Source organism: Typha latifolia, chromosome 7 (assembly GCF_019914945.1).
Source record: "Typha latifolia isolate L0001 chromosome 7, TyphaL0001v2, whole genome shotgun sequence".
In the NCBI taxonomy this organism is placed as follows: Eukaryota; Viridiplantae; Streptophyta; class Magnoliopsida; order Poales; family Typhaceae; genus Typha; species Typha latifolia.
The window spans coordinates 13,558,770-13,584,980 of NC_133092.1; the positions used below are offsets into that span (position 1 = coordinate 13,558,770).

Consider the following 26,211-nt stretch of genomic DNA (forward strand, 5'->3'; position numbering starts at 1 on the left):
ACATTGCTTCCTCTCTTTATTCCTCATGCCAAAGTGGGCAACTTAGGGCACTATGGATGATCTATGGAGGATGTGTAGAAGTGCAGGGAGAGAGAGGAGAGATTGAGATTTGCCATTGTTGATGAAATTGGCGCATGATAAATCAGAAGAATAATTTCCATCTCCATAAGAAAAAGAAAAATAGAAAAATTCAATGCAGTTAATTTGCTAAAAGTGTACTGCTTGGTCAACTGATATTTCTTGAGTAAAACTGTCAAAAGTGTCAAGTAAAATATTAACACCATTTACTTCAAAAGCATTGGAGAGGTGTAGTATAGCGTCAAGATACAACTGAAAATGATCATTGAAATTTCCCTTTTCACCTTTATTAATCAAGTTCTACAGAAATTTCAATTCTACATGCTAGTTTATTGTGTACAACTTAATACACGGTTTTACAAAGTAATGCTACAGAACTACAAAAAGCTCTACACGAGTACTCGGCCGGATCCTGCTTCCTTCGTCTTACTATTTTCTTCATGTTTACCTGGGAAAGAACACACAAAATTTCGGAGATGTGACCTGAAAAGGCAAACATGAAAGCTCACTAGGCATAATACTCGCAGTTACTGTTGCTGTTGAGCTAGTAAAAGGTTTAGCTGCAGTAATTATTTCATGCCAATCCAAAATTCTCGGCTCTCAAGAGTTCTTAAAAGGATTGAGTCCCAGGAGTTATTTATAAGATATTTTGACTCCTGTAAGTAGTTGTCAATGTCACTCCTACGACTAGTTACATTGAGAGAAAGTTCTATATTTTTATAATTTAATTTCTTTCTTTCTCATAAATCCAAAAAATTGCTTAACAAAATTTCCCAACTTCGGATATTCTGTCAGAGGAATATTATTTGAAGCAATTGCATAATGATTCTGATGTTCCATTTACATTTTCGACGTAGTCAAATATCTTGGTCCCAAGGGAACCTTCTTCCTTATGCCTTTGAGTTCAGCATTGTGGGATTAGTTGCAAGACAAGTAGATTATAATCAATACAAAAGAGTGAAAACATCAATCATGATTTACAAGGCATCGAAAATCTAGCAATGAAGACAAATGTAATAGATTCGCACCTGATACTAAAATAAATTCAGCATAATTTAACATGAGAAGCATTGGATGGATTATTAAGAACTCGATATAGTAGACCTCATACCTCTGAGTAACATTTGATAATTTGACTGCACAGTTTGTTGAATCTTCCTCATAGTTGATTAATGTACCTTAAATTTTGGCAGCCAACCTAGCGCAGTGAACAAGTGAATTAGATGAGAAAAACTAATAGCACTTCAACTATTTGTCAATATTATTGTAGATACCATTCTTCAAAACAAACTGTATCCTCTTTCAAATCAAAATTAACTTGGAGATAGTTTTTAACTGATGACAGATGGGAACCATAAAACTGTGGTTTCACCCCTTACCAATAAGATGACGGAGCCACATGAAGGAACAGTGCTACTGCTGAACTTGAATCTGGTTCAGCCTATTAAACCAAATATTATGTAGTATCATGTGAAAGATATCATACTTCTCAGGTTTTGCATGCCACAGAAAATGCCTCTGCAACCTCTTAACATTCATCTGCATGGTTACATATTGTCCTGGAGAAATTCCTGATAGGATCTCCTTCAATTTGGGTATATCCTTCTCTAATACAACTACTGAAAATGCACCCCAATTGAGCACATCATCAAATGGAAGCACAAAATTATCTGCTATTATTACTGGAACACACTCGTAATAGATTGCTTCAACAATCCTAGGGCTGTTTACCTCATAGCCCATAGGACACACACAAAACTTGCTTGATTTCATGTGTTGGATGTAGGTCAGTTTTCCAGCAACGTGTTTTGGCAAGCGACCATAAATTCTCATATCCTCATCTTTCCCACTCCAATACTGCAGAAGGATAGGTCTGACACGACCATGCATCTGTCCAGCAAAGAAAGCAAGAATAGATCTCTGTGAAGCTGGTTTTCCTCCAATATCTCTAAGAGGCTTTTTGGGTATTCGGATGAATGTTTCTGGGAGAGAGACATCTTTTCCACGGATAAAAACACCTTCAGAAATGTCTGCATTGCACAGAGCTTTGATGGTGTTCTTCCGCAGTTCATCATGCAATTTAGTTGTGTAAGGACCCTAAACAAAATGAAAAATTAAGTGGAGAATATTTAAAGAGAAAAGATATTAAAAAATAGCAAATGCAAATAATATGGAAATAAAAAGTTGTGATGATATAAACTGAAAAATAAAATGGATGAACTGACTACTATGATCTGATGAGAAAATTTCACCTTGCAAAAAAATTCAAGGGAGATGCCTGCTTGAAAGTAATCAAACATATAATACATTATCGATGCAAGATGCCAAATGGTCCTCTATTAGATGTCTATCAATGAAGACTCACTAATTTATACCCTCCCTTCTTTGAGGAGAGAACACTTATCTCATATGTTTGGGTTGCTATTTCAATGATATCCAACATACTTTGTCATAGGCAGAAAAACTTTAGGAAAATTTTTCTTCTTAAAACTATTTGCTTGATTTGACAAATATCAGCATTAGTATTCTGTTATGACATGAGCAAAAAAAAAGTTTTAGTTACTAAGTCTCTTTTGAATAATACACATTAAAAACCTAACAGAAAGAGATTATCCTTTTTATTTTTTAATTTTAATTTTTAATTTTATATTTTTATTCCATATGAAAAAGGCAGTTGCTGTAAGAATATTATTTCATATGTCAGCAGAATAAGGTTAAAAGTATAAAAGTTTGTTTATTGTCTGTTCATTTTCTTAATAATGCCAGCATGTAGCTGTGCTTTCAGCAAGAATTTAACCACATCCCTTTAGTTCGTCTTAGAGAATGGAAGACGGAATGACATTTCGTCTTATTGTAGGTCGGTCATCTGTTCAATCTGGAATTCCATCAGTGATCTGTTAAAGTAAACATAGAAAGACAGAGGAATGTAAAAGTATACCCAGTCATGACAAGCAACGAAAAAATGATCAGCTCCTTTTGTCCGGTTCCAAAAAGGATACTTAGCAGAGAGCATGTTCACATAATTCTTCAAAAAAATTGATAATGGAATTATAGTATGCGAATCAGGCACATAAAGAGCGTATTCCAGCTGGCGTGAGCTATATGGAAGATAGAATAAGTGGGCCTTGCCAGGATCCTTGACAACAAATTTCTTGCTTCTCTCCATTAGTTTCATAAACCATCCTTCAGAAGCATATATGCCTTTTAGCTCTGGTGTATGGAAAATTGGTCTTTCTCCTTCCTTGTAGATGTAAACCTTAAGAATTCTTTCCATCAGCTCATAGCTCCTGGAGATATGTAATTTGAAGAGTTCAATACACTATCTTTGCGAGAATATGGTTACCGAGTATCAATACAGGAATGACATGTAAATCTTGAAGCTTAAGATATTCTATCTGAAGTCCTTTAAAGGATGCAACTAAACTTAACCGCTTATAGAACAACTAGATAAGAACCTAATACAAGTAGTATCCTCTTCTAGATACATCAGCAGATACCTGTTAAGATTCCGGTGAACTTAATAAGATACACAACATAATTTTGCAAGAGAGACTAAAATATGAACTTGAAAATGATTCTGAACTCTATAATATAGAGGAATGATGGCCTCATTACAGGAATAAATAATGGTGAATAACTGAATATGAAGTTGTTAGCTGATAGGTGACAGGGCTAACTATTGATCATTTCAAAACTACCACTTTATTCTGTTAAATATCCTTGGATAAATTGGGGAACTGTAACACCACATGAATTATGCATATAATGAAGGGATATTTACAAGTAAACAATTCTGTAAAATGCAAAATTGGACACACTAAGCAATAAGTACATTAAAGCACATGTCCGGTCATTTACGGCCTGCAATAACCCTTGTCTAGAAGGATAAAACTTAGTTTGATAAACTGCTCTCAGACCATTAAGAATCTGTTCCTTCCAATCATAGAGCTCGTGGACCTGGAGTTTTTACCTTCGTAACTCAAGCACACAATAATGATGGTAGAAATCTAGAATAGAATGATAACCTATCAACCTTCCTTTCTTGAATGCAAACTGACTGTATCACGAAGTCACTTCCTCCTCATATTTTTCCCTTAAGTTTACATCCTTGGTCATATATATAGGACAGCAAGCATGCTGGTCTGACTCATAAGCGCAATCCAAATTGATCCATTGATTAACTAATGTAGTTATGTTTTTGAAAATAAATGTGCCATTAGGATCTATTTCGACAGATAAACTCCAAATATGAAAGATTAGACAGTTGAGTAGTCAAGATATATCTGAAAAAAAGAAAAAGTCATGCCCAATTCATGTAGCAAAAGAGAACTACCTCACTCTTACCTCTTAAAAACGGACACATTGCGAAACAGCGGTGCATGCAAATCCGGGTCACCAAAAACAGCAGGAGCACTTTCGATCTCTCTCTTAGCATACATAAGTTCTTGATCAATAGGTGATGACCAAATTGGCATCTGAGAAAGCAACAACTGCATCAAATTCTTAAAACTTTCTCACCAATTCAACAAACCAAGCAGATAAAATCTCCACCTCAGACAGTAAAGGGGGTATTTTTTTATCAGCACTCGCAGATTCCACTTCTGGGGCACCAGGATTCCCAATTGGTGAAGAGTTGGAAACAGCCTATAAACAAGTAGACAAATCACAGAATCTCCTTGGAAAAAAAAGAGTAAAAAAAACCCACCTAAAAAATCTGAAAGATCTGTACCTCTTGCAGCACTGGGACGAAAGGGGCCGGAGAGATCGAATTCGGCTACAGGAATCGAAGAACAGAATCACAGATAACATTATTTCCTCACGGACAAAGATTGACGAGGATTTCTAGCAGACACACCTACCTCCGTAATGAAAGGCGGTAACTTCAGGTCGCGACTACCGGACTCCTCCACAGTATCGTCGAAATTCTCAGATGGGGAGGGAGCAGGTGCAGTAGAAGGAGGAACCAAAGAAGTAGAAGACGAATTAGAGTACTTCTCAGTAGAAATTGGAGCAAGAAGCGGATCCTCGGAGGAGGAATCGGGGCCGTCGGAAGTACGGGAGGGAAATGCGGCGGAGAACAAGAGAGAGTCGCGTTGGGGAGCTGCGAAGAAGAGGAGAAGCGCAGCTACGGAGGTCAGGATAGCTGCGGCAATGACGTGGCGCCGCCACGAAACAACCGCCTTTCCAAGGTTAGTGTTCGGCATTGGCGGCGGCGGTGAGATCTCGTAGAGAGAGAGAGAGAGAGAGAGAGAGAGAGAGAGAGAGAGGCGAAGTCTTTTTTTTTTTTTTTTTTTTTTTTTTGAAATTAGAGAGAGAGGCGAAGTCGGAAGGGAGAAAGTAAGGAGCGGGATTGGGAAAAAAAAGCGGTGGTCTGGTTATAATGACTCCATTACCCATGGAAATCTTGCAAAATTTCGATCATGGATTTAAAATAAATTTGAAATATCGAATAATATTGGGGGTATTTTTGGTCAATACTGGTTGACTCTGAGCTAAGAGCCTAGTAAGAATTAGAGGGTAATTGTAAGAGAGATGACGGTGAAGTAACTGCCCAATAACTACCCCGAAAATCGAATTCTTTTTTATTACAAAATAAAATATGGATTAAAATTTTTTTTTACAATAAACTACTTAAAATATTTAAATATACCACAAAGCTCTATTTCATTAGAAATTTCCATAGAAATAATCTTAAAAAAGTAACTAGTAGATGGATAAAAATGTTCCCTTATTCCTTTCATAATTTTTTCATTTTCTTCAAATATTAAATTCTAAATCGATCTTATCTAATTCTTTCGATATCTATTTTTAAGTTCTAATAAGATGGCCGAAGATAAAATAAGAGTATTTTTTGTCCATCTAATTAGTTAACTAATCTTTTTAATAATTTTTTAATAGAATTTTTAACAAATAAAGCTTAGTGATACAATTAAATAATTCATGGGGTCTAGGTGTCTATTGTTTTTAAGAGGTGAAAGTGATACAGAGTACTAATTCAGGAGGGCCTACTAATACAAAATAAATTTCAAAAGGTAAAATACTTTTGGTGGATATAAAATGTATTTAAGTTCTTTGTAGACCCAGCAAAGGCTACTTGAATTCCTTTTCACCTTTTTTTTGGATTTAATTGCTTATTACATTCTTTAGTGTTGCAGTATCTTAATCTCCTAATTGCTGCAGTAATGCAATCCTTCAATCTCTTATGATCTTGAGGCTTGCATTTAATCATTGTACCAAGTTCCAGATATTGAAGATTTCTACACAAAGCTGGAAATTATAGTGGCCAATATAAGTAACTGCATCATATATTCATTCTTCTTGTCTGCAATATAATCTCATCATATACTCATTTACTATGATAACCAAGTCCCATATATGGAAGTTACATCAATTACTGATACTATATGACTCATATATATATATATATATATATATATATATATATATATATATATATGCTATGTTGTCTGCTTAAGGATCTAAGCACCAGCAGTAGTAATCAGATGCTGAAAGTTCCAGTAAGGCATCTGGTGTCATCCTTTCTAGCTCTCTCTGCCTCCAAGATGGAAAATTGTTGCGGTTTTGAGCATCGCCTGAACCCGGTGAGTTGTCTCGTGGATGAGTTTGCGAGCGCATTCGCATGTAGAGTCGCATTGCGGCGACGCAATCTTCATATGGATCTTGAATGCCTGTCTGAATATCATATCTGCAGTACAAAGAAGGAAAACTGTACTTCAGTCTGCAAATTTTTATTTCTTTTCTGCAATGCTAAAGATTAGAAATCTTACCCTAAATAGGCTTGTGTTAGATACTTGAGTGAGTTGCTGAGCTTGCTTGTTTTCATCAATGGTGGATAATTTGCAGTGTCCCTGTGATCAGTTAATAGTACACCAGCTTATAAGGCAAGAGCTTTATCCAAGAATAAGTAGTCAGAGGTGCTAAAACTTATCCATGCACCTACCTGATAAGCAATGCAGGGTATTCAACTCCTATGCATTCAAGGTCATGATCCAAGCCATGACCTACAAGGATCCTCGCCTTTGCTCCCTTTGATCTTATCTTCCATATTGGTTCGCCATTGCAGAGGAAATCCTGAATCCTCCTCTGTGCATGCTTCAGTGGCATTGCGTCCCTTAAGTGTTCTGGTCTTATTCCAGTTGTTTCATACCTATAACAGTAAGTACAAAGTTAAAAAATTTAGCTACAGATCATAGAAAGTAGTTTATACAATTGCTTTTCGATATATGATTAGTTCACCTATAGTTAGTTACTGGAATTTGAGGCTTGATGTAAGTGGAGAAGATGATGTTCTCATCTTCACCAATGAGGCAAACTCTTGCGCAGAGGTCTAATGAACCGTCGCTGCCTCCTCCGACCATCTTACAGCCTAAAGCCACCACCTTCATAGCCTGCATTCGCCCGTCGTAATCAGAAGAATTCTGCAAACTCAACCTTGACATTCGAGATGCTAAGCCCTGCAAGTAGATAGATAAAACGGAGGCAATTAAGAAGGTTCTGAATCCATTTACAGTAATGCCAAGACCTTAACTGTATGATGCTGATAAAAGATAGAAACTAACATGTAATGCGAGATTACTTACAGGAGCAGCCCTAGAGAACTGACATGATCCTCGATGAACTCGAAGAGCGTGCGAACTGTTTAAGATGTTCAAGCACAAGTTGCAGCCCCGATTGCTGAATATGCGTGCGCATTCGATCTTTGGCAGTGGTCCTTGAAGTAAAAGAGGAAGGTAGAGGAAAAAATTCAGAATAAGTGAAAGATGCAGTGCTTTTATCTTTTGATTTCTGGCTTACCTATGAGATGTTCTCTGAGTGACTCATATGATCTGCAGTGCTTTTGACATACACCACACTTGGGCTCATGGACTGAGTGGAATGAGACCCTCATATGTTCTATCAGATGCTCCACCTTGTTGTATTGCCTGAAACATGCTGCACATTTGTTCCTGGTGGAGGTGATGCAATTAGAAATTAAAGAAAAAAAATACTAATGAGTTCATAAAAGGAGTTAGTGATAGTTAGAAGTACTAAGGAGGTAATATTCAAGATTCACTTTTCGAATTGTGTCGTAGAATCATCGCAAGCTTGTGAATTTCCATGTCTTTTCAAAGTCATGAGTAGATTATATAGGACTAAAGCAATTGTCTTTATGTTATTATAGTAACTGTAAGATTGTAAACTGATGGATTTGATCTTCTAAGGAGAGTCATGATGCTTAGAGTTAATAATTTTGACTATAACCATTTTGTTTCAAAGAAAAAATTGATGAAGCAAGCTTCATGATGAAGATTGCCTTGAATTAGAATATTCAAAAAAGATGCAACAGGGTATAATTAAGTGTAGCCTGTATCAGTAATAACTCTAGGAAAATTACTTCTCTGGATATAACAACCTATAACCAGGAAGAATAATTCTTCAGTACAAGTGTTTAATTTGAACTAATAGAACATATGGTGAGAGTAGTAAGATGATAAAATTTGGAAGAGCTGCATGAGAATATTGAGGAAAGATATCCTTACTCCATCCCTGTGTTAGTTCATTTAATTGTATAATGCTACAGAGAGACATATTATCACACACATATAGACATCATATTATAGTTAGAGAAAGAGAGACAGAGAAAGAATTCAGAAGAAAATAATAGCTACCTAAGAGTCTCTGAGGACTCAGCCATGCTTTCTGACTCAAACTTGTATAATATCCTAGAAACAAGAACATGCAAGTTTGATGAAGGGAAGAGGGTGTGGATGGGTATTTATACGCAAGGGTCGGCATTGATCCTTCGCAAATTCGTATCGCGAGATTAAACCTTCACCAGTAGAGACTACTTGCTGATAAATATGTAAATCGTTAATGTTTGACTTTTCTTGAGCTGATTTATATCAATGTGGCTAAACATTAAATCTTTGGGTTTAGCTATCTACTAATAAGTTGTGCTTAATTTAGAAGATTCTCCTAGAGGAAAGCAAGACCATGCTCATCCACAAAAAAAAGAGGTTATGCTTGTATTGCATGGACATTGGTCTCTCTCTAAAGAAAGAAAGTGAGAAAAAAAGAGATGAAAGGAAATAGTGTCTTGAGTTAGAGATATGAAAAGGATAAGGTGTTTGACTTGAGCTTCTTTCTTGCAACAGTATTTATCTTTTGACCATCCTTGACTAGCCTTTTGTCCAAGAGGATCCCAACTAGATTCTATTTCTTGTGTAAAGAGAGATACCCAGTCAATAAAGAGGCTGTTGAAAGAGAATAAACTGAATAGTCTTTCAAAGATCTAGGATTCTATGTCTTCTTGATAACAACACCTCTCTGACCAAACAAAGCCTGTCTATCCGAATGTCAAACAGAAAGATGAAGTGGTTACTTCAGTTGATTCTGAATACTGGAAGACAAAACAACCTTCCAGTGATTTCTCTTCTACAACTAACTGATAACACAAGGATCTATGTAGATATCCTTGATGCTAGACTGCTGCTTCTTTAGCTTCATGGGACAAAATGCACCTCTAACTTTACAGTCATGCAGCTTTCATTGCCAATAAAGGTTCAGGGAAAGGGTAGATGAACCATTCAGAGAGAAAACTTAGCATAGAAGATAAAGTGAAATCTTTCACCTTTACCTTCTTGTCAATTGCATGAGTTAAACTTTGCAAGTCATAGTTATGAATAATGTAAGATTCCAAATTAATTAATTGAGTGGCATCAACCTTTTAGACATTGATACATTTTTTCAGACAAACAAAATCAGGCAATAGAGGTACTTCCTATAAAACAACTAGTTTTAAAATAATTATGCTATCATTTATCATTATTCATGCATTTCTGAATAACATAGAAACAACTGAGAGCAATTCAATGGATACAATTATATTTTAGCCACACATTTCTAATTTCCGCAAGTTGGTATGCTGAAAAATTCAAACCAATCACTGTGAGCAAGCCCATCAAACAGATGCTCTTATCCATCACATTTGTTTTCCTTCTTTTTTTTGAGTTTCACAATAAGAAATGAGCATTCAATGTATTGAGACTATATTTGGTGTTCCTTTTTTAAGAGATTCTTTCAATTTGCTCCTGGGATTTGGCATCTGCAGGTCCAACATAGTTTGGATTAATCAAATGAGGTAGAAGGACATGGCCTTTATTAATTCCCTTCAAACTGAAGTGGGATGTCTCCTTCAGTCCATCCAATAATGTGTGGATTCTTCAGCAGAGGTAGGGTTCTATGGCTCCATCAATATCCCATCACTCTTTTGGAATTGTAGCATTTCGTATCACAATATAAGGTATTGACTTATAAATTGTTAGAGGTGGCTTAGTTTTGAAACCTCTCTCTAAACAGTTAGTCGAGGGAATCTCATATGTTATACAAGATAATCCATTAACTAATTCATGTATCTCTTAATGGCCCACTATTCTACATTCATTAAACCTGATCAATTTGGGTTGGTTATTATTTTTATATTCTGTTGAGGAATTTTCTATGTATCTACAATGAATATGCTATGTGATGATAAGAGATCTCGCCGCTCCCTCGCTTATTAATAGATAGTCCACATCCTATCACTAACATCGCACAGTAATTTTAAGTGCGTAAAGATTCAAAACGTAAAGACGGTCACTTCCATCTACAAAGAGCGCGGATCAATATTCTATCTACTATATTGACTCGTAAATTTATAATCTTGATAAAACATTTATCTAACATAAATCACTTATCAAATATGAATCTGGATTAAAGTAAAGGAGATGGGTGAATTATTCGAGCATGAGCATTTAGAAAAGTTGTTGAGCTAATAGCAAACGTCACTCTACCCTCTCGCTTTCTTTCTCCTATTTTTTCCTATGTATGCACTTGTTTTCAATCTTAACATTTTGGTCTAGATCAGTCTAACCGAAGTGTCACCGTTCTCACACATTAGACAATCATAATGTGCGAACCAAATCCAATTAGCCTTCTACGTAATTATGATCGTTCATTATATACAATCGATTGATTAGTGCGTATCAGACGGCACGCCCTAACCGATTCAGACCAAAACACCCGGGTTGGAACTGGCTCTCCTATAAATAGAAAGAAGCCCTAGGGAATGATCTTAAAATGCCCTACTTGTTGGGCCGGCCCTAATAATCACAGGACTATGGCCCACTCATTGGGCTCAAGGCCCACCTAGGTTACTTTGCATGTAAATGGTACACATGATGAAAGTGATCTCCAACTTTGGTTGTTAGGATAAGACAAGAGTACAACAAAGATGGAGGCTTTCCATTGGGCCACCTCTTTCTTAAGATTTGCTTAAGAGATAATTAAAGAGTTTTAAAGTATCAAATTGCTTTGATTAAATGTGGGTTTTGAAATCACTCCACTTGACATTAAGATAAGGTATTAATATGAACTGGCACAGTTGCTTTCATTTGGACCCATCTAATTGGTGGGTCCCCCACCCACCCCCCATATTATTCTCACCACTTGCATCACCCACTCCCCTAGCTCTTTCATTAATTGCTCATTTTTGTGACAGATATGATATCCCAACACCTCAATCCCTTTCATTTTAGCTAGATGTTGATCCAATTAGGGTATTAATTAAGATCAAATCTATTAAGAGTAGAATACCATTATCTATCTTTCATCTGGTTTAGCTCTATTTTAACTTACCTCCTCCTCAACTTTACTCTTAAGCACTTAACTATTATATAATTTTAACAATATTAATCAGCACGAATGAAATAATATAGAAAATCCAAGTAAAATATAATTGGCCCCCTACAAAAGTCTCTCCTCTAGTACTTTAATTATTTAATTAAATATATCTTAAATTTATATTTATTTTTATGTCACAATTAAACCAGTTTATAATTAAACACCATATATTTTTTAATCGAATTAAGCTATCTTATTGAATTTAATTTCTTTTGTTTAGTCCTTTAGAGAGAGAGAGAGAGAGAGAGAGAGAGAGTTGGTGGAGGACCCAAATCTAGCACCAACCGATGGATGACGTGTCGGTTCCACCGCATCAATCTTTGTCCTCTTTCTACCCCTCTTACATACCATCCCGTACAGAAAGTACTTTTTTCCCTCCTCCGCACCCACTTGGACACCCGCCTGGGGAGACGTGCATGGTTGTTTCATTTATTATTTTATTACTTAAGAGTTTAAAGTTATAAATAATTAACCCTCTTATTTTTGTTTTACCGTGTGCATTGTCGAACTAATTATCGTCGACACTTATTTTAAATCATTCGGCTATTAATTGAACCAAATTATAAACTTAAGCTATTAAATTATTAAATAATTTTTTATAATAATTATTTAAAATTGAAGTTGATACTATTACATAGATAGTTTGGGTGATGGAGTCGTAGCCGTATACGGAAGGAGGCATACGGTCGTCCGACAGGTCCTCAGGGGATGCATGCTGTTGTGGGGCCCGAACCCCCACTTCCTTTTCATTTAAAAGAGCCCCCCCCAAATACATAAATAATTCCATCCTCACCAACGTCCTGTCTCTACGCCCAGCCATTCTTTGTAGAATGCCCTTCCCCAGCTCATTAACTACGGAAATGCCACTCACCTCTTCTATCCATTCTTTTGTTTTGGTTTTTTTTTTCTTCTCTTTTATTTAATGTACAATATTTTTGCTAGCTTAGCTTAGCAACTCAGGATAAGTTCAAAGTTGTTATGCTTTTATATTTAAGAAGGGTTAGCCTTACGAGCTCTAAAATAATAAAAATATTTAACTAGTTATAGATCTAGTAAAAGTCTATAAACTCTTAAGATATAACCAAAAGTAAATTCTAATTGGAGACTGACCTGATTAAATGTATCCTTAGTAGGAGGTTGAGATATTCAAAGAGAGAGAGAGAGAGAGAGAGAGAGAGAGAGAGAGAGAGAGAGAGAGAGAGAGAGAGAGAGAGAGAGAGAGAGAGAGAGAGAGAGAGTGTGTGTGCACTCTCTATTATTTATTTATTTATTTATTATATTAAGAAAATAAATAAGCTAGTTTGGATGGCAATCTGAATATTTCATCCAACTTCCTGGTCATAGTTTGAACGGCTGGTCCAGGAACCGAACTCAGCATCACCTCCCACGTTACTCTCTTTTATGTAACCGCTAACTTCCCCTCTCTCTCTCTACTACCCAATACGCTTCCCCACCACCCCCAACCTCCCCATCTTCCCTCTCTCTCTTCTCCTTCCTCTTCCTCCCAACCCTAACCCTAGCTGAGAGAGATAGAGATAGAGACGTCGACTCCTCTCGTTTACTGGATCAGTACCTACAAAGCTTCCCAGCTGCTACATTTGAGCACAAAAGAGGACCGAGCAAGAGATTTTTCGAGGATTTTTATCGATTTTTTTTTCTTTTTCTCTATCCCGATCTGATATCTACTCCTTCCGAGCGTTCTTGATGATTTTCGAGTTTTTCCGCGGAGAATTTGATAACCAGCGAAATGTAGGTGAATTTGAGAGGGTTTCAGCTCCAAGATCGGGATTTTATCACCTTTTTCTTGCCCAAACTCGAGAAAAATGGATTTCTTAGTTCTTTTCCCCTAATCCTACCTTGAGTACACCAGATCTTGGATCAATGAAGAACTTGCATTGCTTTAAGCAGAACTCGAATAGAGGAAGCAAATTGGAGAGGAGGCTTTCTCTTGGAGAGTATAAGAAGTCGGTGTCCTGGTCTAAATATTTGGTATCTTCTGGTGGCGAGATTAAAGGAGGGGAAGAGGACGAATGGAGCGCCGATATGTCGCAATTGCTTATCGGGACTAAGTTTGCTTCCGGGCGGCATAGCCGGATTTATCATGGGATTTACAAGGAGAAGGAAGTGGCAATCAAGCTAATAAGCGAACCCGAGGAGGACGCGACCCTCGCTGCTTTTCTGGAAGAGCAGTTTGATTCTGAGGTTGCTTTGCTGCTTCGCCTCCGGCATCCTAACATCATTACGGTAATTAAATCGTAGCTTGATTCACTTTTTGACAGCTTATATACTTCTTACTATTTGCATATTTTGTAATGTACAATGTTAGAGCGTGCAACTCTTATATCATAGATTGATGAAGTTTTATTAAGCTTAATTAATTGCATCATTCAATAATTTTCTGGAGAATTGCATCTAATAGATGATATATGGAGGTAGATGCGTTGATGAAATGTGACATCATAATTGGCCATCGAATGTTTTTATCATTTATGATGATAGATATGGTTGTTATCCTCCTTTTGTCCGTTAGATTGTACTTATATTAGATCTAGTAGCTTGGTAGCTGCTAAGTTCATAAGCAATACAAACTTTGTTATCTGTCCTTTTCTGAAGCAGCATGGCCTTCTGTTTTGATAGAGAAAAGTGGAGATATCACCACCCTTTCCAATTATACACATGTGAAGAAGCAAGACTAAGTTTATAAACTGAAGCTACAAAGGAAAGGAGAATAGTTCGTGAATTATACAAGAAAAAAATTCATCATGTGAGATCTGATTTATAACTCGTCATGTTAATTCTACTTTCTTTGTTTCATGTGCTCATTCCTGTGTCTAAAGTTCACCTCGCTTTATGAGTCTCTACTGTCTTATGAACTTTTTTTTTTTTTTTGTGCATAATTCAAAGTGAAGTAAGTGTTAAATGATTAATGGTTTCCAGTGCATGAGATTTTCATTCTGAATAGAGCAACATGATGCACAAACTGACTGCCCATTACTAGAGAGATCTTTTCACTGCTTGAACCCATGAACCTCTTGGATTCTAAGAGCAAGACTTAGTGTCACACTGACTAATGTTCTATATAGTTATCTAAGGTGAACAATAGTAGAAAATGATTGGAAGGAAGTTTGTAGTACCTATGCTACTAGTGGCGAACTTGATTATGAAATTGCCATCAATCATAAAACCCAACCAGAGGAAAATTAAGAGCATTTAAGTAGTGTAAGAGACTACTAATTAAAACAATAATCAACCAAGGAACACCATTCCACAGTCAGAAATTGTCGACCATATCAAAGAGAGAATTGAAAAGAGAATGAGAACATTCTTTAATGACCTACCATAATATGACCATAAACTGTTCTGAAGAGATCTGTAATACAATAATTTTGAATTAACTAAAAGAGAAAGAACACTATACACTATTCTATAAATTAGGAGAATGACCATTTCAAAAATACCGCAACATGAGAGTCAGATGAAAATTAGAGATCATTTACAACTGGAACTCTAGAACACCTGCTGCTGGGGACAAAGTAAAAGAGATCTCTAACATGAAGCTGTGAAAACCCATTGTTACCGACTGCGAGTGATTAAACACTCAGCTTGATCACTTACTGTATGACAAAAAGTTTTAGAGAAAAGGCTTAATAACAATTCTATAGGCTAGCAACCAAACTCATAACCATGTTTATACTGACAATATTCTCTATTAATTGGCGGTGAGGTAAGAAACAAGAAGAATTGGAATTGACTATCAGGATGCAGATGGGGATCTGGATGGTTTTTGTGACCTTTTCATTTTCTTGTAAGCTTTCTGGAGCCATGATCTGTCTGTCTACAAGAGCACTCTTTTGAATTGTTTGGCAGTCGAATATGCAACTCAAATGGCTATTTATGATTCCTCAGTACTTCACTTCAACTATATAATCTAAAGGAGTAAAAAGCGATGGATCAGCTCATTGAAGAGGAAATATGGGTTTGTGAAGAGCTACTTCCATCGAAGAAGAAATATGGGTTCCTTCTTATCAATAAAATATAGAATGATAATGGAACCATATCCTTAACTATGACAAGTTGTGTAAAGGATGGCAAATTGTTATTAATATCTCAGAGCTACCATTTTTAGTTCCAGATTTGGTGTTTGTTAGCTTTAAAGATGAAAGGCATTTGAATGTGATCACATGTGTTGACAGAAGCTTAATATTTCATCCAATATCATCAGTGAAAAGGGAAGTCCAAATGTGGTCCTGTTTGACATTTGATACCTTAACAACTACACTAAAAATTTAAGTTGTTAGAGAACATGAAGTCCTATGATGTTTGCCAGACAAGGCAGTTTGTTGGTCTCATAGAAGTTGAACCTGTAGGGCAATTAAAATGGATGGGTTGGTGACAGGTGAGTCATAAAGCTAATTTCTTTCCCAAGGTCATTAACGCTATCTATAATGCAAAAGATGATTTGGAGCTCTCATGCCATGCACCCTAGGATTAAGTGTTAAAGTGGCAAACGGATACGCCCAACTACTATTGGCATGTACACCACATTCATTGTTGCCACATGAGTTTTGAGGTACAGTCACTTATTAAACAACTCAAATGGTTCATTTTATAACTCAAGTATGTGCAAGCTTAAAGTTTCTAGTCAAGGATCAAGATTAGGAGTTCTCTTTGATGTTGGTTGAAGAAAGACATTATCTGAAGTAGAGAAACGTATGTTATCTACTCCAGCCTTCAGGTGAACTGTGTTTTCAAATGTTCATTCTGTTATGACAATGTTTGCTCTAATTTTTCATTCTTGTATGTAACAGCCTTTTCATGGCTAGATTAGATGTGGACATCACGCTGGTATCTTTTTCCAACTGATCCATCATCTTCCTTTATTTACAATCTAACGTAAAAGATGTTTTGGTTTCACTTGCAGTTTGTTGCGGCATGCAAGAAATCCCCTGTCTTCTGCATCATCACCGAATATATGGCAGGTGGTTCTCTTAGAAAGTTTCTCCACAAGCAAGAGCCCAATTCAGTTCCACTTAAGCTGGTTCTGAAATTAGCCCTTGAAATTGCTCGTGGGATGAACTATCTTCATTCTCAAGGAATACTTCATAGAGATCTCAAATCAGAAAATATTCTTCTTGGGGAAGATATGTCTGTAAAGGTAGCAGATTTTGGAATTTCTTGTGTAGAATCTCAGTGTGGCAGTGGAAAGGGGTTTACTAGTACGTATAGATGGATGGCTCCTGAAATGATCAAAGAAAAAAGTCATACAAGGAAAGTTGATGTATACAGTTTCGGCGTTGTTCTTTGGGAACTTTTAACAGCTCTGATTCCATTCAATGATATGACTCCAGAGCAGGCTGCTTTTGCTGTTGCTCAGAAGGTATGATAATATAGGCGGTTATCACTTTCAAATTGAAATTATCATCTCATGTAACCACCTCTTGTTAATTAGATTAGTTTTGATTAGATCTCGGCTGATTACTGAATGCCTTATCAAGCACCAATTTTAAGATTGAAATATATCATAATTCGTCTTTGTTGGTCACTTCTGCAGCTTTATATGTACTAAACTACATATACTGCCCGATATTATAAAAAAGAGCTAACATAAGTCTGATGATATAACAAGAATTGAGGATACTTATGTTCTATGTTTTGTTTCATTCTTTAATTCCTTCTTTCTTGCCTTTCATAGTTCAACTATATAGCCTTATTATTGATCATTTGTGCAGAATGCTAGACCACCTCTGCCCCCTTCTTGTCCACCAGCATTTAGCCATCTCATCAAACAGTGTTGGGCAACCAACCCAGATAAAAGACCTCAGTTTGAGGATATTGTTACCATCCTTGAAAGCTACAAAGAGTCCCTAGAAGGAGATCCAGCCTTCTTCCTATCCTATAAGCCAGTTCAGCAGCAGAGTTTTTTCACATGCTTCCGAAGGTGCATAGCTGTTAGAAGGTCTGCATCTCTGAAAGCATAATTTCCAACATCTTGTGCATTGTAGTGTGTATCATATGTTCACCGTCATGTCAGTCTTTATCTATATGCCGGCCTCGCTTAAAATAAGGCGAAGGCGTGGCCCTGTTCTAGGTCTCTATTATCTAGAGTTTCTTATGGTCTCTTCTAATGTTTCCAGTACAAAGGAAACTTGAATAAAAAAGTAAATCAGCTAAGCGCTACCAGAATTATGGTGAAATATTTGCTGTGACTTCTCATGGAAGAAAATTTATCTCTATTTGTGTCAAATCTCTTTTAGTGAATTCTATGAGTTTGAGGTTAGGATGTTGGATGATGTCAAACTTTAATGATCTGAAATACTCTGTAAGCTTATGTAAACGGGCAAAAGGCAAAAGCCAATAACTTGGCCTAATACCTTCACTATGCAAGATTTGCAATCTACCTTGTTAGTTGTTTTTCTTGCTTCTTTTTCCTCTTTGAGAGAGAAACCAAAACTTTAAATGACGTCGCTATTAAACCGATGATATTGCATCTAGATCGTCAATACTTATACAACATGAGTTTCTTTAACTATTTGGTCGAGATATCATTAGAATCTATTTGCCTAAACTTTTGCTTCCAATATGATTTTAAGATAAAACTGGTCCTTTGAACCGGAACCTTGTTGCTACTTGCTAGTAAATCCCCAGAAACTTGCAAATCTTTGGCTTTTCAAATTTAGGAAGGGGAAAAAATCCAATATCAAGTAAAATGACAATTAAGCCCTTCAAGATAGAGAAAGCGATGGCCGAACTGTCAGGGGCATTTCCGCCCACACGTTCCCCGGCCAATCGGAATATAGAGTTTGGATAAGTAGAGTATATTCCATTCATTATGCATAATGATTAGTCCCTTTCGTGTACTCCTCCATAAAAGAATCCTGGCCGTCATTTTTTGCTTTATCCTTAACGAACGGCCAAAACGTTCCCCCAGCACGAATCTCGATGGAGTAGGTTCGTTTTAGTTTGCGATCACGAGACCGACAAGATATTAGCCGTAAATCGGATTACGAGATGCCACCACCAATCATAAGAGAATATTCTATTAAATCTTAAAAAATAAAATAAAATAAATCTAAAATTCCTTTTATTTGATCTTAAAATTTAATTTGCCGTTTATTTTTTCATTACTTTATAATTAATAACGCACCCATATAATATAGGATAAAGTAAATGTATATAAATGAATAATAATTGCATACGAGGCATATGCATAATTCTGGTCATCTTCTCATATATTATATTTTTATCTTTATCATGCAAAAAAGAAAAATACTAATTACAAATTTATAGGAGCTCTATATGGGAGAATCCTAGTTTGTTTTAATATTTAATTTTAGCTTTGATGTTAATTCCTATCATGTTTTGGTTTCTTCGGATGATTATTCATAGATAAATGGCATTTCAGATAGTCATAACCTGAACTTTTTTTTAATGAAATGTATTATAAAATAAAATAAAATGTACCAGGATGGCCTTTTTTTGTTTTGAAAGAGTATGGCCTTACTTGTTGCAGGAAATCATTTATTAAATTATAACTTGTATGCCATGAGCTATCTTGCTAATGGAATTAAGGTAGAAAATGGGTAGTTCTTAGCTTATGATAGTGATTTATAGCCATTGTTTGATACTATTACATGTAGAAGAATCTGGGAGTTTAATTCCTTTTGAAAGCCAGATTAACAATAGTATCAATAAGAGTGTAACATTATCTTCTGGATAGTGATTGATGGGCAAAGGCAATTTATACAAAATATCAATTATACTTGGGTTTAATATGATATCTGGCAAGTAGCAGGGGATATGAAAAAAAAAATGAAGGCATTTTTGTATTTTAATTCAATTAGTTGAGGTTGGCATGTCTATTTCATCATTTATGCTGTTTATATCTTCATCCTTATCTTATATATATATATGCATCATTTTGACAATTATTCCATCATCATAAATATCATCAAGCTACAAAATAATCTTAAAGTTCTCCTTCTATGAGGCATATTAGGAGAGAATGTATACTTGTAAACATGCACCACTCAATTGATTAGTTCTATATAATTCAAAGAGAAAATGATAAATTATTTCATGTGGTTTGGCTCGATTTGAACTTCAACTTATATACTTCAAACTTAAATATTCTATTCTTCTAACTCAGACTAAGTTTTAATTGTTAAAATTTTCATCCAAACCATAAACAAAGTTATAAAATGATCAAATTATTCCTACTATCACCGAGTAAAATCTACGAAGATAATTAATTTCTTTTACGTTCATGTTTAATAGTTGACTAATGGTTGCAACTTGGTATGGTATCACAGTATAAGTTAAGTGCTTAACTTTAAAATACTCTCATGAGAGTAGGTTAAAATCAAGCTAAACCATATAAAGTAAACTGTAATTTAACCTAATTAAAAATGGCTTTATTGCCCTACAATGGTTTATAGCAGAATTACTTAGAAGCAGTAACAAAAGTTATCACAAAACCTCCTTTTCTGACTATTATTGTCATTCTGTACCCTGCTGAATTAATATTTTTTTTGGATAAACAACAAATTAAGGACTTGTTAGCAAAATAAAACCTACTATCTATAGGCATATAAATGAAGCATTTATAGCATAACAATATAAAATTAATGGAGAGTTATTAGCTACCTTGGGTTGAAGAATAAAAGGATCCTTATTCATGGATTAGGAATACCTTATCCCAGTGATTGGATACTAATCCTTTTATTCTAATTAGATTTGATGCACATATCACGAGACAAGTTAGTTATTATCCTTGTCCTCTCTTAGATTGGACACATTCGTCGTTATGCCAATTCTGGAGCCCATTTGAGTCAATATGGAAATTCCTACCTTCATCGCCACCGTCTATACGAAGTGCACGAATCTAAAAGACAGCCACACACTAGGGGCAAATCAGTAATTTAATTTTTTTGGGAATTTAGAAAATAAAGAAATGGTCGGCAAGAAGTCGCCTTCTAATTAAAAGAGTATAATCTTAAATTCCAAACGTGCCCTCATTGCGCTCTTAAATTCTCCTTTATGTCCTTCTCCTGCGTATAAATATTCAACAGATTGCAATACGCCTCGTGTCCTCCTCTTGTTCGTTTCTTCCTCGAGGAGGGCAAAAGCTCCAAGCTTTCACCAATGGCGGCTTTTTAAGGTACTCGTTAAGATTTGAATTCTTAATCTTCTTCAGTTCTTTCTGGATTCTAAGAGCTATTGAATCTAATATTGCGATCATTGTGTACCGAATTCATTGAAATTTTGGGTTGGTTTTTGTCGGTTCGAATGATTTCGATAATATAATATTACAGGACGAGTTATCTCTGAGGATTTCGATGGATACCCGTCTGCAGAATTGGTTTTGGAGCTAGTGGTTTTGAATGATCCGCAGAGTTCGGTTTCACCGACCTTATCTTTATCTTTCCCCCCTATTACGGTGCTGTTGACTGCTGGTTCGTTTGTGGAATTTGTTTTTTATCTGGTCTTTCCCAAAAGATTCAGTTTTTCTAACTTGGGTATGTGGAATTTGGTGACTTTACTTGCTCTACCAAAAATAAGAACCGAAGTTCCAAGGCTTTCCTTGTAGTTTTGTTTTGTAGATTGTTTATTTTGGATTGGATGGTGTTGATGAACTTTGTGAACTGCTTTAGTTTTTCTAACATGTCAATTGGTTTTTTCTTGCAGTACTTGTATATCTTGTAGTTTTAGCCTTCTGTTGGATTTGGAATTCACCATTTGGCTCGGAAAATTTCCTCATCTGCTACAATGCCGGGAATTATGATGGACGGAGATGGCATAGAGCCGGCATCGGATGAAATTCTTATTACTTCCAGATCCCCAGGGGCTTCTCCAAGCCCAAGGGATTCTCCAAACAAGACTCTCGATGTCCCTGTTGAGGTTCCTGTTGAGCCCTCAATTGAGCAGCTGTATGATAATTTACGTGACATGAAGAGCTCAAGCAATGGGTCCCCTTCTCGGAAGAGCTTCGAATCATATGTTGCAGAGTCGAGGATAGATTCAGAACTCGGCCATCTTGCTGGTGGGGAGATGGCAGCTGTACAATTAATGGAAGAAGAAGAAGAAGAAGAGGTTGAGAGTGTGACCGATATGGTTATTATGAAAATTGAAAATGGTTCAGCTGATAAACATCATGAAGTTCCTGCACAATCCCAATCTCCCGATTTGTCTTCCAATTCATCGAAAAAGCCGAAGAGGCCCTCTCGGTTGCAACTGAAATCTGATGCATCGAAGAAACTGAGCCTAAAGGAAAAAAGATCCCCTGGGAAAGGCGAAACTACTGCGAAGGTGCCTAGCAGTAGAGCTGGTCATGGCCAGAAGCAGAAGAACTATCCTGTTGGAGAGGGAAATTTGCAGAATGGAACTGAAGATCCAGCTGAAGCTGAACTTGATAATCCGGATCTTGGGCCTTCTCTTCTTAAGCGTGCAAGAGATTTGATTGCTTCCAATAACCCACGGCGAGCTATCAAATTTGCTCTTCGAGCAGCAAAATCATTCGAGCAATGTGGGGATGGGATACCAAGCTTGGACTTGATTATGAGCCTACATGTTGTGGCAGCTACATACTGCAACTTAGGACAGTATAGTAATGCTATCCCAGTGCTTCAGCGTTCTGTTGAGATTCCTGTAATTGAAGAAGGGGAAAAGCATGCTCTCGCTAAGTTTTCTGGTTATATGCAATTGGGAGACACTTATGCCATGTTGGGTCAGCTTGGGAGTGCATTACAGTGCTATACAACAGGGTTGCAAATCCAGAAGCAGGCACTGGGTGATGTGGACCCAAGAGTTGGGGAGACTTGTCGGTACATAGCTGAAGTTCATGTACAGGCACTGCAATTTGATGAGGCACAAAGGTTGTGCCAGATGGCTCTTGACATTCACAAAGAGAATGGAGAACTATCTTCTCTAGAAGAAGCAGCAGACAGGAGGTTGATGGGTCTTATTCGTGATAGCAAGGGTGATCATGAAGCAGCTCTTGAGCATCTAGTCTTGGCTAGCATGGCCATGGTGGCCAATGGCGAAGACACAGAGGTAGCCTCTTTGGACTGCAGCATAGGTGACATATACCTCTCTTTGGCTCGATACGATGAGGCTGTATGTGCTTACAAGAAAGCCCTCACGGTGTTCAAAACCAGCAAAGGGGAGAATCATCCTAATGTGGCTTCTGTATTTGTTCGTCTTGCTGATTTGTACAATAAGACTGGGAAGCTTAAGGAATCGAAGTCTTATTGTGAAAATGCCCTTCGGATCTATGGAAAACCAATTCTGGGTTCATCCTCTGAGGACATTGCCGCTGGATTAACTGATATTTCTGCCATATATGAATCCATGAACGAGCATGAACAGGCATTAAAGTTACTTCAGAAAGCCTTAAAAATGTATAACAATTCTGCTGGTCAGCAGAGCACAATTGCTGGAATTGAGGCACAGATAGGGGTGCTATATTATATCCTAGAGAATTATGCAGATTCTTATGTTTTTTTCAAGAATGCTATAAGTAAACTCCGGGCTTGTGGGGAGAAGAAGTCTGCTTTCTTTGGCATTGCTCTAAACCAGATGGGACTTGCATGTGTTCAGCGCTGTGCCATTAATGAGGCAGCGGATCACTTTAAGGAAGCCAGAAGTATTCTTGAGCAGGAATATGGACCATGTCATCCAGATACCCTCGGAGTATACAGCAATCTTGCAGGAACTTATGATGCCATGGGAAGGTATGAGCACCTCTTGCTTTGTCTGCCTGTCTTGTGTCTTACATGCCTGAATTATTTTTTCTCAATCCTCTGATTTCTTTTTTCCATAAATCATTTCTACAGTCATTCAGTAATCAATTATTTTACTTTTGCTTGTTGCCATTTCCTCTGGTCCTCAAGAAATCGTTCATAAAGTAATCTTCTTCTTTGTTTTTTTTTTTTCATTCTGCTGCATGAATCCTTTGTTTCATGAAATGAATCACATATCCAGTAACGTTTATTTATTACCTTCTAACAGCTTAAGATTATTGACTTAAAGTTATGAGTTGATTATCAATTTTGTAAAATGTTCGATGCACACCTCATTCCCAAAGGATGCTTCACGTAGAGATGTTCTGCCTATTAATATCATCGTGGCTTGTCGGAGTAGCTTTTTTTTTCCTTGTGAACTTTCAATCTGATTCGGATAACAAACACTCTTTACAGGCTGTCTCGTAGAAGAGCACAAGTACCAAGTGATATATCTTTGCTAGCCTAACAGTGATGGAACTGTTTGTCCTCTCATATTGTTTAATGAAACTTGCTTCTTCTTTTTATATAACCTATTCCTCATTGAATGGCTGCTAGGATGTCTGTCGCAAGTAATTATATTACTTTTACCCACTTTCTGGTAATTTGGCATGTATACCAAGTCACTCTAAGTACCAGCTTTATACAACTAGATCTGAATGAAAGTGGACAGACATGTTGGGTATCATGGTTTGCTTCCATGTTCATAAAGTTGTTACCATTTAAAGCAGGATCCCTTCTCAATAACCAAACTTTTGCACTCTTTTCATTGGTTGTACATGGTTCACTTATTTATTCAAGTATAATCACACGGTCACTTATGATTTCTTTCTTCACTTTGGTTTCCTTTGGTTTGTTTTGCTTTATCTTTTCTGTGTGCTTTATTTGTTGTTCTTGGAATCTTCCCACTAGCATTGGAGGCATGTGTCCATCAACTTTGTTAAGTACCTGCTAGTCTCAGTATGCATATAATATGGAATTAATAAGTACAGGACAGTGTTTTTTTTCCTTTTCTTCATACAGTAGCAAAGATAAGCTCAAGCTTTGCTTTAGAACCATTGAAAAGGGTCTGAAGTCTTGCAAATCCATTGATTCACAGTTTCTAAGGGGGAATCATACTTTAGGAAAAGTATATCTCTTGTTAAATGAAGTACAGGTAAACGATGCACCTTAACACAAGTTCCTGGATTCCCTAGTTTCGCCATTTGCCTTAGATGCCTCCAAGGTTTATTTGATCTCGGCAATTGAAATGTGTAGTCTGATGCCAAAAGTGCATCAATTTTCTAATGGATCTATGGGTGGTAAGGATGTTAACATGTTATTCTTGTATCCTCTTTTTTATTCAGGTTGGATGAAGCCATAGAGATCTTAGAATATGTTGTTGGGATGAGGGAGGAGAAGCTAGGAACTGCCGGCCCAGATGTAGATGATGAGAAGAGGAGGTTGGCTGATTTACTAAGAGAAGCTGGCAGGGCCAGGAGCAGGAAGACCAGATCACTGGCAACTCTCCTTGAAGTCAACCCCCATATTACACAAGAAGATGCTGCTGATGCATGATTTGCTCATAAAGAAAGATGAATCCATATGCATGTATGCATATTAGATTCTTTGTAGGTTTGGAGGTAGTAGAGGAGGATAGAAGGGCTCAAGATTTGCAAAATATGGTTGATTGGATGTGTATTTATTATTCTTGTGGAGATCATTCCATTGCTTCCCAATTGTTGATAGGATTTATGTCAATGGAATATAATATCAGAATGTATTGGCATGGCATAAGATTTTAATCTGTTTCAAAAAGCAATGAGCTTGGTAATATTGTGAACAGTTTAAGCCTCATTTGGCATTGTTACAGATCTATTGTTTGATTAGTTCTGGCCAAGATTAAAACCTACATTTGTCTGGCAACTTAAATGGTGAAAGTGGTCACATCCCTATGCTTATTGAACCTTTACAGGGGCTTTGTATCAATGTATGAGTCCTGCAAATTGAGCATAGTGAGTTGGATTATATCAAGGGTAAGGTCCGAAAGTTCCTGATATATAAACATGTATGTATCGATCGGGCACATTCAACAACACTTTAATTATATTTAAAAAATATATATAGAAGCAATAATATACACAATCTATGTATTAATGTGCACAATAAATATCAAACTGAGGGGCTTGGAAGGTATGGGCTAAGATAGGACTTATTAAACTTACACCAAGCCCCTTAGGCTTGAAACACTGGGCCGTGATTTGCGTTTCTTTTTCTCTTTGTTGACTTAAAAATGAGTTTTTGATTGAACTAGACTTTTTTTATTTTATTTTATTTATCGAAATAGATTATACTTTAAATTTAATATTAAAATGAGTCTATTTTATAAATGGAAGCTTTTTTACTCTGCCAAAAAATAAAACATTAATCATATCAGTTTTTAAAACGTAGATATAGTGTCAATATTTTTATTAAGAAAAAAATACTAAAAAATACAGTGATTTACTAGAAAAACAGAATACACATTAAAAAAAATTAAGTATTTTATTGTTAAAAATAATAATTATACAATGTATTATTAAGACACCGAGGTACTCACTTCGTAAATCATAACTTTCTAACGGATAATCCACTTTAAACATATAACATGTCATTA

The 26,211-nt window shown here is 36.4% G+C and overlaps 4 protein-coding genes across 8 annotated transcripts; 2 read left to right on the forward strand and 2 right to left on the reverse strand.

Moving 5' to 3' along the window:
* Positions 1 to 337: 337 nt before the first annotated feature.
* On the reverse strand, positions 338 to 5,399 carry LOC140792083 (probable glycosyltransferase At5g25310). Of its 3 annotated transcripts, none has more exons than XR_012109693.1 (8): positions 4,938 to 5,399; positions 4,808 to 4,852; positions 4,630 to 4,722; positions 4,423 to 4,553; positions 3,017 to 3,365; positions 1,458 to 2,175; positions 1,190 to 1,276; positions 338 to 526 (listed from the first exon to the last, which is right to left on the reverse strand). XR_012109693.1 is itself a non-coding variant. In XM_073142913.1 (7 exons), exons 1-6 carry the CDS (start codon positions 5,280 to 5,282, stop codon positions 1,492 to 1,494), a joined length of 1,647 nt encoding a protein of 548 aa, XP_072999014.1. In that variant the 5' UTR covers positions 5,283 to 5,357; the 3' UTR covers positions 1,189 to 1,276; positions 1,458 to 1,491. The 3 variants fall into 3 exon arrangements, 1 of the variants encoding a protein (XP_072999014.1); XR_012109692.1 differs by having other exon boundaries at positions 338 to 561; positions 4,938 to 5,357; XM_073142913.1 differs by lacking the exon at positions 338 to 526 and having other exon boundaries at positions 1,189 to 1,276; positions 4,938 to 5,357.
* A 1,116-nt stretch (positions 5,400 to 6,515) lies between these two features.
* On the reverse strand, positions 6,516 to 8,874 carry LOC140792087 (uncharacterized). The gene is made up of 7 exons (XM_073142919.1): positions 8,748 to 8,874; positions 7,894 to 8,045; positions 7,680 to 7,810; positions 7,336 to 7,553; positions 7,040 to 7,246; positions 6,867 to 6,947; positions 6,516 to 6,784 (listed from the first exon to the last, which is right to left on the reverse strand). The coding sequence occupies exons 1-7, from the start codon at positions 8,771 to 8,773 to the stop codon at positions 6,550 to 6,552; spliced, it is 1,050 nt and encodes a 349-aa protein (XP_072999020.1). The 5' UTR covers positions 8,774 to 8,874; the 3' UTR covers positions 6,516 to 6,549.
* Positions 8,875 to 13,231: 4,357 nt separating this feature from the next.
* LOC140792086 (serine/threonine/tyrosine-protein kinase HT1-like) lies at positions 13,232 to 18,043 on the forward strand. Its single transcript, XM_073142918.1, has 3 exons — positions 13,232 to 14,043; positions 16,721 to 17,176; positions 17,529 to 18,043. Exons 1-3 carry the CDS (start codon positions 13,681 to 13,683, stop codon positions 17,775 to 17,777), a joined length of 1,068 nt encoding a protein of 355 aa, XP_072999019.1. The 5' UTR covers positions 13,232 to 13,680; the 3' UTR covers positions 17,778 to 18,043.
* A 2,820-nt stretch (positions 18,044 to 20,863) lies between these two features.
* Positions 20,864 to 25,400, forward strand: LOC140792081 (protein KINESIN LIGHT CHAIN-RELATED 2-like). 3 transcript variants are annotated; one of them, XM_073142908.1, is made up of 3 exons: positions 20,864 to 20,956; positions 21,484 to 23,528; positions 24,923 to 25,400. In XM_073142908.1, exons 2-3 carry the CDS (start codon positions 21,565 to 21,567, stop codon positions 25,131 to 25,133), a joined length of 2,175 nt encoding a protein of 724 aa, XP_072999009.1. In that variant the 5' UTR covers positions 20,864 to 20,956; positions 21,484 to 21,564; the 3' UTR covers positions 25,134 to 25,400. The 3 variants fall into 3 exon arrangements, with proteins under 3 accessions (XP_072999009.1, XP_072999012.1, XP_072999010.1); XM_073142911.1 differs by lacking the exon at positions 20,864 to 20,956 and adding an exon at positions 21,116 to 21,251; XM_073142909.1 differs by lacking the exon at positions 20,864 to 20,956 and adding an exon at positions 21,173 to 21,314.
* The last annotated feature ends 811 nt before the right edge of the window (positions 25,401 to 26,211 follow it).

Bases quoted from the DNA above. Each gene is read 5' to 3' on its own strand.
- LOC140792083 (XM_073142913.1), bottom strand. From the start codon at position 5,282: ATGCCGAACACTAACCTTGGAAAGGCGGTTGTTTCGTGGCGGCGCCAC. The intron at 4,554-4,629 runs GTGGAGATTTTA...TTGCTTTCTCAG, and splicing joins TACCCCCTTTACTGTCTGAG to ATGCCAATTTGGTCATCACC. The intron at 2,176-3,016 runs GTATACTTTTAC...CATTTTGTTTAG, and splicing joins TCGTTGCTTGTCATGACTGG to GGTCCTTACACAACTAAATT.
- LOC140792087 (XM_073142919.1), bottom strand. From the start codon at position 8,773: ATGGCTGAGTCCTCAGAGACTCTTAG. The intron at 7,247-7,335 runs GTGAACTAATCA...TTACTGTTATAG, and splicing joins ATTCCAGTAACTAACTATAG to GTATGAAACAACTGGAATAA. The intron at 6,785-6,866 runs GTAAGATTTCTA...TTTGTACTGCAG, and splicing joins CTAACACAAGCCTATTTAGG to ATATGATATTCAGACAGGCA.
- LOC140792086 (XM_073142918.1), top strand. From the start codon at position 13,681: ATGAAGAACTTGCATTGCTTTAAGCAGAACTCGAATAGAGGAAGCAAA. The intron at 14,044-16,720 runs GTAATTAAATCG...TTTCACTTGCAG, and splicing joins GGCATCCTAACATCATTACG to TTTGTTGCGGCATGCAAGAA. The intron at 17,177-17,528 runs GTATGATAATAT...TCATTTGTGCAG, and splicing joins CTTTTGCTGTTGCTCAGAAG to AATGCTAGACCACCTCTGCC.
- LOC140792081 (XM_073142908.1), top strand. From the start codon at position 21,565: ATGCCGGGAATTATGATGGACGGAGATGGCATAGAGCCGGCATCGGAT. The intron at 23,529-24,922 runs GTATGAGCACCT...TTTTTTATTCAG, and splicing joins ACTTATGATGCCATGGGAAG to GTTGGATGAAGCCATAGAGA.